The 14,310-nt window shown below is 44.2% G+C and overlaps 1 protein-coding gene across 1 annotated transcript in view; it reads left to right on the forward strand.

Annotated features, from left to right (window-relative positions):
* cnnm2a (cyclin and CBS domain divalent metal cation transport mediator 2a) overlaps nucleotides 1-7,192 on the forward strand; it is a 28,134-nt gene extending 20,942 nt beyond the window's left edge. The window contains exons 4-8 of the mRNA XM_063191162.1: nucleotides 573-742; nucleotides 1,992-2,085; nucleotides 2,717-2,779; nucleotides 5,209-5,387; nucleotides 6,613-7,192. Of these exons, the coding sequence (XP_063047232.1) occupies nucleotides 573-742; nucleotides 1,992-2,085; nucleotides 2,717-2,779; nucleotides 5,209-5,387; nucleotides 6,613-6,987 (881 nt within the window). The 3' untranslated portion in view covers nucleotides 6,988-7,192. The remainder of the gene's footprint in view (nucleotides 1-572; nucleotides 743-1,991; nucleotides 2,086-2,716; nucleotides 2,780-5,208; nucleotides 5,388-6,612) is intronic.
* Nucleotides 7,193-14,310: the final 7,118 nt, after the last annotated feature.

A 14,310-nucleotide genomic window follows, 5' to 3' on the forward strand; every position in this document is an offset into this window, starting at 1 on the left:
ATGAAATCAAATGGAGAAAATATTGTCTATGCGTTTGATTTTATCTGGTTTACTCTGGTTTGATTTTATACGCAAATGTTTGATGGGCTGTGTTGGTTTATTTTTAAAGTATGCTTTTGCAACATTTGATTTTGCAACTCTACCCGTTTTTTTTCCTGTGGACTCCAATTATGTTCTTATTTTCTTCTTTGCTTTTTAAGTCTCACTGTATTCAGACATTTTCCCCTCTCTCTCTTTTATACTTCCCTCTCTCTCTCTCTTTTCTATACTTCTGATCTTCTTGATCACCTATTTGTATCTTCACTCAAATCATCTGTTGCACCAATACCCATTCGGCTTGTTGTTTTATTATGACAATATTTCTTTCTCTCTCTCTGTCTCTCTCTCTCTCTCTCTCTTTCTCTCTCTCCCGCTTTCTCCCTCTCGCTCTCTCGATCTGTTTCTCTCTCTCCCACACATACTCTCTCTCTCTCTCTCTCTCTCTCTCTCTCTCTCTCTCTCTCTCTCTCTCTCTCGCTCTCTCTCTCTTTCTCTGGTTCTCTCTCTCTCCCTCTCTCTCCCCCCTGCTGTAGAGGTGGAGCCTTTCGGTCCGGCTCAGATGTCGGAGAAGATCCTGCTGCGTCTCCTGAAGCACCCGCACGTCATCCAGGAGCTGAAGTACGACGAGAAGAACAGGAAGCAGCCAGAGCACTTCCTCTTCCACCGCAACAAGCCCGTCGACCACTTCATACTCATCCTGCAGGTAAAGCCCGTCCACCACTTCATACTCATCCTGCAGGTTAGAGACAGCAGAGAGCAGTGAAAGTCAAGTGACCCTTACTGTGGCGGATGTCTTCCCGAACGGTCCGTCCCCCTTGGGGACGCAAACCTGTCACTTCGTCAACTACAACGATCCAGAAATGGGAGGCACAGTACGATACTGCCGGACTAAAGGACCAGTCCTCCAGCCCAACGGCATCAACACTGTATGAGGCTTTCGGGAGGGATGTTTACTAACGTTCCACACCAACTCTGCTAGTTAGCCTCCGTTACACTCTCCCCCTTAAACCCCACTCCCAATCTGGATCACGGCACCACTGTGACGCCCGTAAAGCCCGTGGAGCATTAAAAGCCAAGTGACCCTTACGAAAATCTACCATGATTTTTATGTAGTAACCATGGTTCTACCATGGTATGTCATGGTTACTTTAAGTACTCTGAACAAATCATTTTATTTAAACACTTAGGGGTTTCTTTTGCCTTCAGACATGTAAAAGTTTTTATCTTTTACCTGACATGTTTCGACGGTGTTACTTCCGTCTTCATCTTCATCTGATGAAGACGGAAGTAACACCATCGAAATGTGTCAGGTAAAAGATAAAAACTTTTACATGTCTTAAGGCAAAAGGAACCCCTAAGTGTTTAAGTTAAACAGTTAGACATAATGAACCTGTGGTTCTTGACTATGGTTTAATCATCGGTTTACTATGAAAACCATCCATGGATCATGGTTTTCTTGGGGTTTTTTTTTAGCATGGTTTTTGACGATGGTTTAACAATGGTTTATATAAACCATTTCAATCATTCATCAATTATTACATTTTTATCAATTGTGCTCTAAAAAAAACCTCACACACTTTAAGTAGCTTGGTAACAAGGGTTTACTGCAACCTCTAGCTATGTCACTTGGCGGGAAAGTAATTAAGAACCCAAATCGGTATTTTGATCTATTTTTCTGGTGATGGGGATGGTGAATGATCATGATTTTTTCACAGACCTCATAAAAATACTCCCCAACCAATATTACGTGTGAATTCAAGCATAAAACCAACTTTCAACATGCACTTTAAAATCATGGTAGCCTGTGCATTTTGAGGGAGGCTTCTTGGTGTGACAAATCTGTCCTGTACATCAGTTTTATCATATATTGGGCCCCAAACTTTTGTGAGAATTTCAAGTGGGCCTCGAGTAGGAGAGGGTCGTACATGACGTGTGTTGTTGATGTGTGGCAGGGTAAAGTGGAGGTGGAGGCCGGCAAGGAGGGCATGAAGTTTGAAGCGGGGCCCTTCTCCTACTACGGCATGATGGCCTTAACCTCCTCTCCAGGTAAACACGCATTCACGCACGCACGCACGCACACACACACACACATACACACACATGCATGCATGCATACAGACACATACACACGCACACACATGCAGGCAGGCAGACACACACACTCGCACATGCATGCAGACACATACGCACACAGACACACGCACGCAGACACACGCACGCAGACAGACACACAGACACACAGACACACACACACACACACACACACACACACACACACACACACACACACACACACACACACACACACACACACACACACACAAATTCTATTTCTCTGTGTCATTGTCTCTCTGTCTCTCTGTCTCTCTGTCTCTCTGTCTCTCTCTCTCTCTCTCTGTCTCTCTCTCTCTCTCTCTCCTTGCCCTTCACACTAACACACACATAAATACAGTATGAGTATTTGCATTGATCTAACCGTATAACAGTTCTTCCTCTCCAACTCACTGGTGTTACTGAGTAAGTGCACTACTGCACTGGATGTCTTTTCTTAACTGGTGATTTTCTGGTGGATGTTTGATGGGCTCTGATGGTTCTCTCTCTCTCTCTCTCTCTCTCTCTCTCTCTCTCTCTCTCTCTCTCTCTCTCTCTCTGGCTCGTGGTGTGTTTTTCTCTCCAGTTCCTCTCTCCCTCTCTCGAACCTTCGTGGTCAGCAGGGCAGAGTCTTTAGCTGGATCTCCAGGTACCGAATCTCACTGCTCCTTTCTCTCTCTCTCTCTCTCTCACACACACACACACACACACACACACACACACACACACACACACACACACACACACACACACACACACACACACACACACACACACACACACGGAGTAAATCACTGGGAAGATTTGGATTCTGTTGATTCAACTTAATCTGAGCGACTTATTTCACTCTCTCTCTCGACTGTTTTGAGCACATACGTACAGTACATCATGAGTGGGGGTCGACTATCATTAGATAGATAGATAGATAGATAGATAGATGGATGGATGGATGGATGGATGGATGGATGGATGGATGGATGGATGGATGGATGGATGGATGGATGGATGGATGGATGGATAGATAGATAGATAGATAGATAGATAGATAGATAGATAGATAGATAGATAGATAGATAGATAGATAGATAGATAGGACAACTCTTTGACTATTTCATTGATGACGAGTACAGCCTTGGTTAATCTCAAAGCCCAAAGACTCCTGTATTGGGTAACCATTTCAAGAATGTTTGGGTGAGAGCATCATATTAGATTTAAAAGTTATTCTTGTAAAAGCTCTGCGGGCCAGATGTAATGGCTCAGCAGGCCGCATGTGGCCCCCGGGCCTGAGTTTTCCCACCCCTGCACTATACACTATCAGGAAGGTCCATACAGGGTTAATGTGGAAGGTTGTTCAATGCAGTGATAGCAGACGGAACATGGCACATCGCCGGAAAGAAAGTCAGCCCTCTCACGCATGGCACATGAAGCAAGCATTAGAAGTCTGTGTGACGTTCGTTCACCACCCTGCTTGTCTGCCATTTCTTTTACAGTCCTGTCCCATACCATACCATAAGCCAATAAAGTCTATCCACTGGAGGAATATGGACTAGCATGAATCCAGCTTGAGCCCTTTATCTGTGAATTATGAAAATATATGCGCAGGTTTTTGTTTTGTTTTGTTTGGGTGGACATTAAAGACAGCAGGCGGATTATATACAGTGCATTCCTTTCACATGAGCGCCATAATGCCAACCCCGGGGACTAGACGCAGCGTTTGAACTGACTCTTTAAAGCAGTGGTTCCCAAACTGGGGCCCGGGACCCCTAGGTTGCAAAAATTGGGTGTCCCCTCTGAAAGAGTTTGGGAAGTGCATTGCTTTAAGACAGGGACCAGAGGACCTAATCTGACTTTAATTGGACATGAGAGCGACTTGCTGTTTGGACATATTGTGACTTTGTGAATTTGGTCTCTATTTTGTTCTTCTGTGTAGTCTGGATGTATAGAATCAGGAAGTGCTGGTCTCCCTCTTTGAGATCTTTGGTTCTCTCTCTCTCTCTGTCTCTTTCTCTCTCTTCAATTCATTTCAAAACAGATGTGAGAAGAATGAGAGAATCTCTAATCTCTCTCTCTCTCTCTCTCTCTCTCTCTCTCTCTCTCTCTCTCTCTCTCTCTCTCTCTCTCTCTCTCTCTCTCTCTCTCTCTCTCTCTCTCTCTCTCTCTCTCTCTCCTCTTGTGAATCATAGTAGGCTCATACCTCATGCACTACTGTATCCACTGAGTGTTGTATTACAGCGCCCTGTAGAACATGAGACATTGGCCATGTCTCTGTATATCCATTCACTTGGCGTTTCACGTCCTAGCAAGGCTAGAACACTGAGCTTTGAGATTTTGTGTGCCTTCCAATATGCGACCTTGCATCCTCTACTTGTGCTTGTGGCCTCGTACCAGGAAGTAATGATGACATCACTGGCAACAGCATTATATTTCAATATCTCGCAAAAGCTCAATTGTAAAGTAATTTTCTCATTTGCACTGAATAGTAAATGAAGAATAGTTCCCCAAAAATTGTTTTTGCTAGGCTGACAGCGGGGAAACGTATTTGTTTTCTCCACGGAGGCGGGGCCAGAAGAAAGGGCGAGGCCACAAGCACAAGTGGAGAATGCGAGTGTGCATATTGGAATGCACTCAGGGCCTTTGTGTCTTTGCAGTGTCCCTTTTATCAGTTTAGTGTCTGGGCCAGAGAGAGGGGAGGTGCCATTGTCAGATGATATCGCCACCTAGTGGCTAGGGTGGAAATCTTCCCAATCAGAAATGGACAGTTATACCTTACATGTACAATTGAATGAAATGAAATGCATGTGCAATTTAGACCAGTTTAGAATAGTTTCTATTATTAATTTATTTTTTTGTGGATTGTTGATAATGGTTAACTTATGTATGTAGTCCTATGTACAGTATGTAACTAATAATATGTACTATATGTTTAAGTGCTACTTGTATTTAATGTCCTAGTTTAATGGTCATTTGTGCATTTAACAGTCCTCACCCTCACTGGTTGTGTTCATTTTCCTTGTATGACTTGTGCATATGAAGAAAGCGACAATAAAAGCTGACTTGACTTGACTGTAACCTTCCCAGAGAACAAGTCACCCCCGCGGCCGTTTGGACTCAACCACTCGGACTCGTTAAACCGCTCGGACCGCCTCGATGCGGTCACCCCCACGCTGGGCAGTAGTAACAACCAGCTCAACGCCTTCCTGCAGATCTACGTTCCGGACTATTCCGTCAGAGCCACCTCAGATCTGCTCTACATCAAGGTGCGTCCTGCGTCCAGCCTTATTATTACATTCAGGGCTCTACATTAACACCAGCCAACTGTCCAAATGCTGGTGAAATTTCAGTTTTGCTTGCTGGTTGAAAAGAACAACTTACTAGCCACTTTGACCCATTAATGAGTGTGCGTTTGGCTAGTAAGATTGTTATCTACTGGCCATTTTGGCTGGTGATGAAAAAGTTAATTTAGAGCCCTGATTACATTACATTACACTTAGCTGACACTTTTTAACCAACGCGGCTCACAGGTATTTAGGTACAGGGTATTGGTTACAGTCCCTGGAACAATGTGGGGTAAAGTGCCTTGCTCAAGGGCACTTCAGCCATGGGTGAAGGTGGTGGTAAGGGTGGGATTCACATTCAAATTCAACGTATTGTCAGTGATGGCGACCTGGATTCATTCAGTGGTGCAGGTTATTTGGTGCTGGTTTTACCTGTCCAAATAGGGCAATTGGACAGGTAAAATCAGGGGACATTCCAAGAACATGGTTAAAAATGATAACCCTGGCTAAATTAACCTACTACAAGAAGTGGTAAACCTGCTAATAGATAGCCCACAAGTGTAATATAGTGTAAAATACAAGTGTAAAATGAGGCCTCCAGGCTCTTCTATTACATGATTTACCACTACCTCAAGGTTGACTTAACCTAGTTTGCTACTGAGCCAGGTTCTTGGAATACCCCCGTGGCATGTGTGGCACTGGATTGTAGCTTCTGAATATGCATATCGCCAAGTCACTGTCATGGTTTGAATAATGTATTTTTTCGATTGTGTCCATATTGGTCAGAAATTGTATTGTTTTTTTTTTATCTCTGATGTCATTTTATTAGGCGTAAGCTTTTTTTGCTTGTGGCTTAGCTTTGGCACTATCCTGGTGCTGAACAAAAAAGTGACATTTACAAAAAACATTTGGACACTCTTTTGGTTTTCTTTCTTCTGTAGGTTCTTTTTTATTATTATTCTTGCATTGATGTTTGTTAGTGAATCTGAGGAAGACTTTTTTTACCATGCAGTTATGATTCAGACTCAGAGAGCTTAATTTGAATTTGATTTTATGTCTCTCTCTCTCTCTCTCTCTCTGCTTTCCTTTATCGTCATAATCCTCTCTCTCGTTCTTTCTTTCACTCTCTCTCTCTCTCTCCCTTTCCTCCGTCATAATCCTCTCTCTCCCCCCATCCTTCTCGATCTGCCCACTCCCCTCTCCCCAGGTGACGCGGCAGCAGTACCAGAATGCCCTGACGGCGTCGCGCATGGACAAGACGCCGCAGTCCAGTGACGGCCTGGAGTTCACCAAGATCGAGCTGACTTTGCCGGAGAGGCCGGACGGGGTCACGGGGGGTACGGGGGCGGACGACTCGTCTGCGGTCAGCCCTCTGCTGCCCCCCCCACTGCAGCAAGCGTACCTGCACCCGCACCCCAACAACAACAACACCGCGGCGGCACACGCGCCCCCCACGCCGCACGCCAACTCGCACGCCAACTCACACTGCAACACCCACTCGCACGCCCCCCCACACTCAAACACCCACTCACGCTCCCACTCCCACTCGAACCACACGAGTCACACCGACGGTCCCATCTAACTAAACACACACAAAAAAACAAGCATCTCCACCGCGCATGTGACAAAACGAACACACACACATACACACACACACACACACACATATATACATATAGCAGACACGCTCAGATGATGCAGGATGCCCCCCCTCAGGAAGCTTGAAGAGTGTTTGACAAAGTATGACAAAAACTGAGAAGGATAAAATTTGAAGGTGTCAAGAAGGAGAAAGAAAGAAAAACGACAAGACATGACTCAGTCCAGTCCGCAGGTGGAAGAAGACGGATAATGGTGGTGGCAGCAGACCTGTCGGCAGTTGAAGGAGGAAGGAGGTCCTGCCTCCATCAACAGTCTGACACTTTTGTCTGGCACCTGCAAAAAGGGTTATTTGGATGTGCGCGCCGCACCCCACCCAAAACTACAGCAGACCTGTAGGCACCATACTGCACCGCACCGCACCTCACCTCACCCCAGCCCAGCCTGCCCACACCCCCATCCAGACACCCGTGATGGCTAGAGAGCCTCTAGAAGGCCTTCCCCTGCCCCCCAGGCAATACCGCAACCAACCTCACCCTGCCAGATGAGACTGATGATTTCCAATTTCCAAAATGCTCAAAACCAGCCTGGAGGCACTAAATCCTGCCCAATTTGAACTAAATTCTATTGATTTCTATGGCCATAAATCTGCAGAAAAACCTGCCCAAATGCCCTTTTTATCCGTAGACGGTCATCTTCAGCAGCGGCAAACCTCCCAATCTGGCAACACTGACTCCACCCTTACACCTCCCTTACAATGGCCACCTGGTATGGAGACCATGACCTAATGCAGCGTAAGGGCTGGTCCAAGAAGGAAGGACCTCAGTGTGGGCCACCCTAAAGCATGGACCCACCCTCCAGGCAGAATGGACCATTTGGTTTGCATGGTTTGACCACTTGAAGAGCAGTGCTCCTGTGAAGGGGAAGCTGATGTGTTGTCAATAAACCAATCAATCAATCAATCAATGGACCGACCTTCCAGCTGGCATGGACAATCCCTCCAGGCAGTGGAGAAACGGCTAAACGCTCAGACAGATACCACCAATTAAACAAACAAACAAACAAACAAACAAACAAACAACCCACCAACAACCAACCTTCCCTCCCCGATATCGCCTGTCCGCACCAACCAAACCAACAACCACCCACCCACCCCTCCCTCTCCCTCCCTCTCCCTCCCTCCCTGATATCGCCTGTCCGCACCAACCAACCAAACCTCCCTGTCCCGCACCAACCACCCAACCCTCCCTCCTTTCCTGTGTGGTGCGACCTCCAGATCCCCCTCAGGTGCTCATGGTGCTCTGCACACGCAGGGGAGACGGTGCTCAGAAAGCCAATGGGGCACCTAAGTCACGCCCTCTACTTCCTGGTTCATGGGGCAGTAAGTTGCAATAAATTGAATGGAAGTGAACAAGGCGAGTCATGGTGGATTTGTGGTGCATAAGTGGAGGTCCAAGGTTTGGATGAGTGTCGAAAAACCACTCCTTTCAAGCCCAGTAATTATTTTTTGACTCCCTCTGCCCCATGAACCAGGAAGTAGAGGGCGTGACTTAGGTGCCCCATTGTCTTGCCTGATCCTAATAAGGGACGTGCTACTGATGTAGCCGATACACACAAACACATACACACAAACACAGATACATAAACACATACACACAAACACAGATACATTTGCAGACATGTACAGAAATGCTGTTCGTTGGAACTACAGTAAGCATGGACACAGGTCAGTCCTAACAGGCTGTGTGTACACACAGAGAAGTCTTGCATACACACATAGTTGCATTCCTTGGTTGGTGAACTTCTCTGCCATGAATCCACTCCTCTCCCTATCTTGCTCTCTCTCTCTCGGTCACACACACACACACACACACAGCTACAATGTGTCATGAAATGGGATCTCAGTAAAAGAAAACAACATCTCCAGATGCCCACCCCTCACCTACTCTACCAGCCTCATCCCCCCTGTAACACAGTGGCAGTGCCTCTTCTGAAGAAAAAAAGAAACACACACACACACACAAGAGCTGGCGATCTCTTCCTCTCCCTACTTGGATCTGTGAAGAACAGAACAGCCATCTTAAGCTATCTTGCTCTTATGTGAGCAGCTTTCTTCAGTCTGGATACTTGGATTCAAACAAACAAACAAAAACAAAAAAACAGAGCAAACAAAAGCCTTTAAATCCCAATGGATCTCTCTTTTTTTCCCTCGCTTTCTTCAATGAAACGACTTCATTAACAGTAGTGATGCAAGATGGCGGAACTCTGGTTGCTTGTTTTATGTCTTAAGATTCTCCTGCATCCTGGCCATGATAGTCAAGTTTTAGACAATTGGATTTTTTTGGTCTGATTGTTCTACTACAGTGTGTGTGTGTGTGTGTGTGCGTGTGCGTGTTTCATGAATGTGTGTTTGTGTTAGTGTGTGTTTTCATGAATGTGTTTGTGTGTGTGTGCGTGTATGTGGGTGCTGTTTGTGTTTTCATGAATGTGTGTGTGTGTGTGTGTGTGTGTGTGTGTGTGTGTGTGTGTGTGTTTTCATGAATGTGTGTGTGTGCGTGTGTGTGTGTGTCAGGGAGAGAGAGAGAGAGAGAGAGAGAAACCCCACTGAGCAAAAAGGAAGTGCGTTTGATCTGCTCGACCAAAGACACTGGACAATGGGGACAGCAACACACACAAAAAAGAGAAAGAAGGAAAACAAATGCATTCACCGGGTCTCTGGGCTAGGGGAAGGTGGGGGGAGGGGAGGGGAGGTGAGGGGGGAAGGGGGGCGTTGGAAGGGCATGGAGCGTTTTCGACTGTGCCAAAAAGAACCAACAAAACCCCTTTTATGGCCACACACGCGCTGTATTTATTAACCCACTGTGTTGTAGCGGTGTGTATCCCTGTGTGCGTGCGCAGGTGACTACATGGGACTGTACACTTTACAGTACAAAGGCAGTCGGTGTATGTTTACATGCAAAAACGCCTTTTCATTTGTATATTTAAGTAGATAGTATTTTTTTTTACTTTGGTTGTATGAAGCAGAGAGAGAAAAAAAACAAAATCTCATGGTACAGTATTTTTTTTTACATCACTCTGATAAGCTGTCTGTTTTAATCACTAGTCTGAAGGACCATCTTATTATTTTAGTGTAGCTACGTTATGCTATGTTGTCACGATTGTAACAAACGTTGGATGTATATTTTTTAACTTCTAGTTTTTAGTGCTTGGACATTGACATTCTCAACTCTTCCCAGACTGTTAGCAGTATTAAGGAGGTTGTCACCGCAACGCCTCCATGTCACACGTTGACTGATAAATCATAAATCATGAATCACATCCAACAGTTTACCAGACAGGAGCGCTAAGATCAGTTTTAAAGGAAATGTGGACAAAGACATGCAATGAATGCCAGTATCCACTAGGGGTGTAGATAATAATCGAAATGTATCGATATATCGCGATATAATCTGACGATTGAATCGAATCGCATCGCATCGAATAAGATATCGATATTTAATCGTAGCGTCATGGATGCTGTGATTTACACCCCTAGTGTCCACCTCATTAGCCATTTCACTTAGCGGACGCTTTTATCCAAAGCGACATGCAGATATTACAGTCTTTTTTCACTGTTGACCAGCTTAGAATTATCAAAAAGTGTTCCCTGGCTGTCTCCCCCTTCCGATGATGATGATGATGATGATGATGATGATGATGATGATGATGGGAAACTGTTTGAGCATGCTCTGTCAAGCCAAGGATGCCAAGCATTTATCTTTTGTTTACTTGTTTGCTTTCAATGGTGCCTGAATTCACCACCTACTACATGGATGGTTTGGAAAACCTCATTTGGGAGATGTCTTACAGTATATTGCAAACCCCACCCCAAGCCACCCACCCCCCACCCCCTCCCATTTATTTTATTTGGTTAATGTGCATGTTTGAAGGCCTTCATAAGTTACTGACATGTTACAAAAAGGGCCGCAGACGGTAATGGTTAGTCAGGTCAAGAGCAATGCAAGTACTTTCTGAGTTCTGAACTCCTCCCACTTTGTCAGGAAGCAAACAACCATTAGCAAACCAAGGGAGGTGGGTCAACCATTCCGTTTGGGAAATGGTAATTGTTATGCTCTTGGTCAGACCAAGTCTCGAAGAGATTTGAAAGTCGATGATAATCAGGCTAGATAATGGTTGCTGCGCTGGGCTTTTTCCCAGAGGACAGCCGTCTACTGTATGTAGTGTACAGTACAGTACATGGGTCTCTCCTATGCATCCACCTTGTAATGCATTACGACAGTAGCCTGGTTCACACCAAACGGTGTGTGTGTAGCTCTGCTCCGCCAGGCGTCGCCGTAGCTACACACACACCGTCTGGTATGAACCAGGCTATTACGACAGGAGTTCCTAACTTATTCCAAATTGGGGCCCGCTTGAAAATTCTCTCAAATGTGCGCGGCCCAACTCTGACCCAATAAACAATACAAATTAATTAGACAGTCAACCACAATACACAAACACAAAATGTTATTTAGATTTTTTAGAGAAGGATTTCATGGCCCTCTGTGTGGCCCAACGGTGGGCCCCGGCTAACAGTTTGGGAATTACTGAATTAGGGCAAAAAGAGGGGGTATAAAGGGCATGTCAGAGTCAGTGTTTCAAAATTAAAAATTGAATATAAATATTTATAATATATATACAATAGAGCTAACAGTCCCTAACTAGCACTGTGGGCTTTTGGTTGGCCCTGCAGTGTTCAGAAAATGTGAATTAGAAAAGATGGCAAGATCCTAACGTTTTTTTGTGTGTTTTTTTTGTTTGTTTTTTTACTTCACGTTGGTGTTATGTAGCAAACGTTTCAGTGCAATAGAAGTTACAGTTATGCAGGGACAATCGTGTCCAGGATTAATCATTTAATATTCTCCCACATTTGTACTCATGAAAAGGACACGTGACGTGTAGGGGGGAGTGGAAAGGTGTCACCCTGCGTCATAAGAAGCTACCAAGATGTGTCCAAAGCGTAGAGATAAAGAGAATACAACAAAAAACAACTAATTATTGACCTCAAGTGTCCGCTTAAGAAGATAAGATTTGTTGGTGGGGAGGGGTAGCCTGTTTTTAATTTGCTAATATTATATAGAGTATGAGAGTGTTGAATCTTCTGGGGTGGGTTTAGGTGAAGGACATCTGAGGGGCCTATACTACAAAGCTGGTTCAGGAGTAAACCAGGTTAAGTTAAGAGGTAAATCATCTAATAGAAGAGCCTGGAGTCCTCATAGGATTCTGGCCCTACCGTGGCTCTAACGGTTGGGCACTCGTCTGCTAAGCGACTGACCCGGGATCGATTCTGGCCCGGGTTCTTTGCTAACCCTTCCCCATCTCTCTCTCCTCTCCCCACTCACTTCCTGTCATAGTCTTCACTGTCCTATCTCGAAATAAAGGCAAAAAGACCCCAAAAAATGTTTTAAAAGAAGACAAAAATATTCTATTTGATGATTTACCTCTTAACCCATTGTGTCCTGGAGCGACATATACACTGCATTAAGGTTCTTGATATTTGATCTGTTTTATTTTTTTTTTAAAAAATGGGTATGTTAGTGTTGAACGAACACATTCTAGTGCAAAATGAAGGTTTTAAATGCAACTTATTTCATGTTTTTATGTGCTTCAGAGGTTGAGATATTTAGGTTTTAATATGGAGAGGGCGCCTTTTCCCTAAAAGGTCTTTACTCCTGAACCAGCTTCTAAGCGTAGGCCCCATGGTCACGCGACATTAAGGGCAATGTCCTCTGTAGTGGGTGTTTTAGTTGGACCCCAGATATCCGGGAACAATGTGGAAGTACTGCAGACTTTTACATACTGTATGGGTATTTCTTTTTCCTCCAGGATTACAGGAGAAAGACACAGCTACTTGTGACATCTTAAAAAGAAATCTGTTCAAAAGAAAATGGTGCTCCAACATTTGATTTGAGTCCATTACCGATTGCTGCTATTTCCAATCTTGAATGTGTAAACAAGACATTTCAAATGTAGAAAGCTTTTAAATGCATACTTATCTATGTCAACCAGAAGAGAAAATAGTATAACATATCTATATATATAAGATAGTGTATATATATAAATATATATATACTGCTTAATGATGTTGATAAAATAAAATATAATTGACATTTTTGCCTGTTGTTGTCTCGGTCATTTGTTTCACAGGTGGACTTTCACCTCACAGATTCTGTGGCAATCAACATTGTAGCAAGTGTGTTCTGGAACTTAAACGTTACCAGGTATTCCATTGTGTCCTGGAGTGACATATACGCTGCATTCAAGTTCTTGAGATTTGAGCTCTTTTATTAAAGATATGGGTACTGTATGTTAGAGCTGAATGAACACTATTCTAGTGCAAAATGAAGGTTCTAGATTTTAAATGCAACTTGTGTTTTTATGTGCTTCGAAGGCAGAGATATTTAGATTTTAATAGGGAGAGGGCACCTTGTCCCAAAAAGGGCGTAGTGTAAAATGGGTTAAGTGATCAACTTGGGTAAGTTAACCTACAAGAAGTGGTAAACTTGCTAATAGATAGCCCACAAGTGTAATAATAGTTGAGAAAATGAGGACTCCAGGCTCTTCTATTACATGATTTACCACTACCTCAAGGTTGACTTAACCTAGTTTGCTATTGAGCCAGATTCTTGGAATACCCCATTCCAGAGGTCTTTCTCAACCCCATTGAGATATTGAACATGTTTTCATTGTGCTTCTCAGTTGAAATAAAAAAAGATTCACTGTTTTGTTGTTTGAAATTGGGAAATTGAGGAAAAATCAGATTGCAAATGCAGTTGTCTTTACAGTTAGAAATGAGGGGCAATAGTAATATTTTACTTATTGATACTAAGGCTTGTGATGAGGTCAAGGGGGTTCTGGGAGCCTCATGACGAGCTCAAAGAAGAACTACTATACTAGCCTGATTTTACCAGACCACATTAATAGCTCATTTTTGGTCTGGATCCACAATGCTCTGGAGCGCTTTGGAGGGAGGAGTGAGCTCAGCTCTGGTTTGAAATGAGTGGACCAATCGCTGACAGTTGATGTTCATGACATACGTTATGAACACAAGTGCGTTCTCTTATTGGCTGGCTGTGTAAGGGACTACTAAACCCTCCCCAGAGTCTACTATGCGACTTACCCGGGTTCGATTGCCGGCCCTTCCCCGTCTCTCTCTCGCAGCTCACTTCCTGTCTGTCCTCCACTATCCTGTCTGTTAGTAATCAATTAACTCTTTTTTTGTAATTGTCTGGCCTCAGTGGCTGTCAGGCTACCACTATACTAACCCCAA

The sequence above is a fragment of the Engraulis encrasicolus genome, chromosome 24, assembly GCF_034702125.1.
Source record: "Engraulis encrasicolus isolate BLACKSEA-1 chromosome 24, IST_EnEncr_1.0, whole genome shotgun sequence".
Taxonomy (NCBI): Eukaryota; Metazoa; Chordata; class Actinopteri; order Clupeiformes; family Engraulidae; genus Engraulis; species Engraulis encrasicolus.